General features: G+C 49.3%; 1 protein-coding gene across 1 annotated transcript in view; it reads right to left on the bottom strand.

The window, feature by feature from the left end:
* The window catches only part of RELA (v-rel avian reticuloendotheliosis viral oncogene homolog A), a 9,546-nt gene extending 9,402 nt beyond the window's left edge, over positions 1 to 144 (bottom strand). Inside the window, exon 1 of the mRNA XM_014538049.1 lies at positions 111 to 144. Within this exon, the coding sequence (XP_014393535.1) occupies positions 111 to 126 (16 nt within the window). The 5' untranslated portion in view covers positions 127 to 144. The remainder of the gene's footprint in view (positions 1 to 110) is intronic.
* Positions 145 to 1,946: the final 1,802 nt, after the last annotated feature.

Genomic DNA, 1,946 nt, shown 5'->3' on the forward strand with positions numbered 1-1,946 from the left:
CCGCTTGACCCCCAATGTGCCGCCGCCCCGCCGCTCCCTGGGGCCTCCCGTTAGGGACGAGTTGACCACTGATGGATTGTCCGCGGCCCCTGTGCGGGGCTCCCCCACACCGGGCCGGGGCCGCATCCCGGAGGGAGGATCTCCAGAGTCTTCTCCAGATGGAAAAAGACTTTATTTTCTATGAATTCGTTCTAAATTAGGGAGTCATGTGGGAATTGGAAAAGACTGGAAATTCTGAGCTGCTTTCTCGGGCCCTGAAAAAACAGGAAGAGAAAAGTGAAAACGGTCACCACCCTCCCACTCCTTTTGGTTTCTCACCGGCCGGCGCATTAGTCACGTCAGTTTACTTTTCTGGGGAGGCCGCTGAGGACGAACAGAACAGGTTCATGATCACCTTTGGTTAATGACACGCAGTCATCAGCGACCCCTGCATGGTCCTCTTTTTAAAAAGTCATATCTATTTATCATTTAAATCAATACATTGAATTCCATTGTACCCACTGCCAAACTCAAGGGGCTGGTTAGACTACCAGCAGGACTTACCACCCACCGTCTCCTTGTCCCCCGTCCAGGCACCACCACCCAGAATTCTGTGTTTGCTGTTCCGTGCTTACATATACATGCCTACACAATAGGCTGTTTGATTTTGTTTAGTTTTGAACTTTTATGAAGAGAGCCTCATATTATTTTTGGTCTTTGTTACTTGTTTTTTTCACTCAACATATTACTAACTTTCATGTGTTTCATAGTTCATACACTTTCTATGGCTGTTTACTATGCTGTTGTGTAAACAAACCACTGATTATTTGTTCATCCTGAGAATGGCCATTTCAGTTTCTAGTTTTTTGCTGTTATAAGCAGTGTGATTAAGAGACATCCTGTGAGCCCTAGCTGGTTTGGCTCAGTGGATAAAGCGTTGGCCTGCGGACCAAAGCGTCCCAGGTTAGATTCCAGTCAAGGGCATGTACCTCAGTTGCAGGCTCCTCCTGGGCCCCGGCCCTGGTAGGGGTGCTTGCAGGAGGCAACCAATTGTGTTTCTCTCACATCAATATTTCTTTCCCTCTCTCTTCCACTCTCTCTAAAAATCAATGGAAAAATATCCTCGCTCTAACCGGTTTGGCTCAGTGGATAGAGCATCGGCCTGCAGACTGAAGGGTCCCAGGTTCGATTGCGGTCAAGGGCATGTACCTTCGTTGCAGGCACAGCCCCAGTAGGGGGTGTGCAGGAGGCAGCTGATCGATGTTTCTCACTCTCTATCCCTCTCCCTTCCTCTCTGTAAAAAAATCAATAAAATATATTTAGGAAAAAAAGAGAAAAAAAAAGAAAAATATACTTGAGTGAGGATTAATTTTTAAAGAGAGAGAGATCCTGTGGCTTTGGCCAGCGTTGCTCAGTGGTTAGAGTCTGGGACAGCACACCAAAGGGCCATGGGTTCCATTTCCATCAAGAGCACATACCTGGAGGGAGAAACCAAGATGGCGGCATAGGTAAACACCGGAAATTGCTGCCTCACACAACCACTTCAAAAATACAACTAAAAGACAAAACAGACATCATCCAGAACCACAGGAAGGCTGGCTGAGTGGAAATTCTACAACTAGAAGGAAAGAGAAAAGCACACTGAGACCCAGAGGAGCTGCGGAGGTGGAGTGCAGAGGTACGGAGGCACACGCGGCAAGGGCTGGTGACTGAGGACGCCGCTGTCTTTTTCATTCGGGAGGGAGACACACTCTCCTGACTGCTCTGAACTCCAGTTCCGGGCGAGTCTCTGGGGACCCAGACTCATACGGGGAGAAACTGGACTGTCTGGCAGTGGGCAGAACTCGAGGGCGGCTTTCTCTCAGAGGTGCTTGCAGCGATTACCGGGACACAGTGAGACCCAGGTCCTCTTAGGGCAGGGCTGAGGATCAGCCATAGCTGCTTGCTCTGCCCTGTTGATCCCCTGA

Source organism: Myotis brandtii, unplaced genomic scaffold, assembly GCF_000412655.1.
Source record: "Myotis brandtii unplaced genomic scaffold, ASM41265v1 scaffold187, whole genome shotgun sequence".
Lineage (NCBI taxonomy): Eukaryota > Metazoa > Chordata > Mammalia > Chiroptera > Vespertilionidae > Myotis > Myotis brandtii.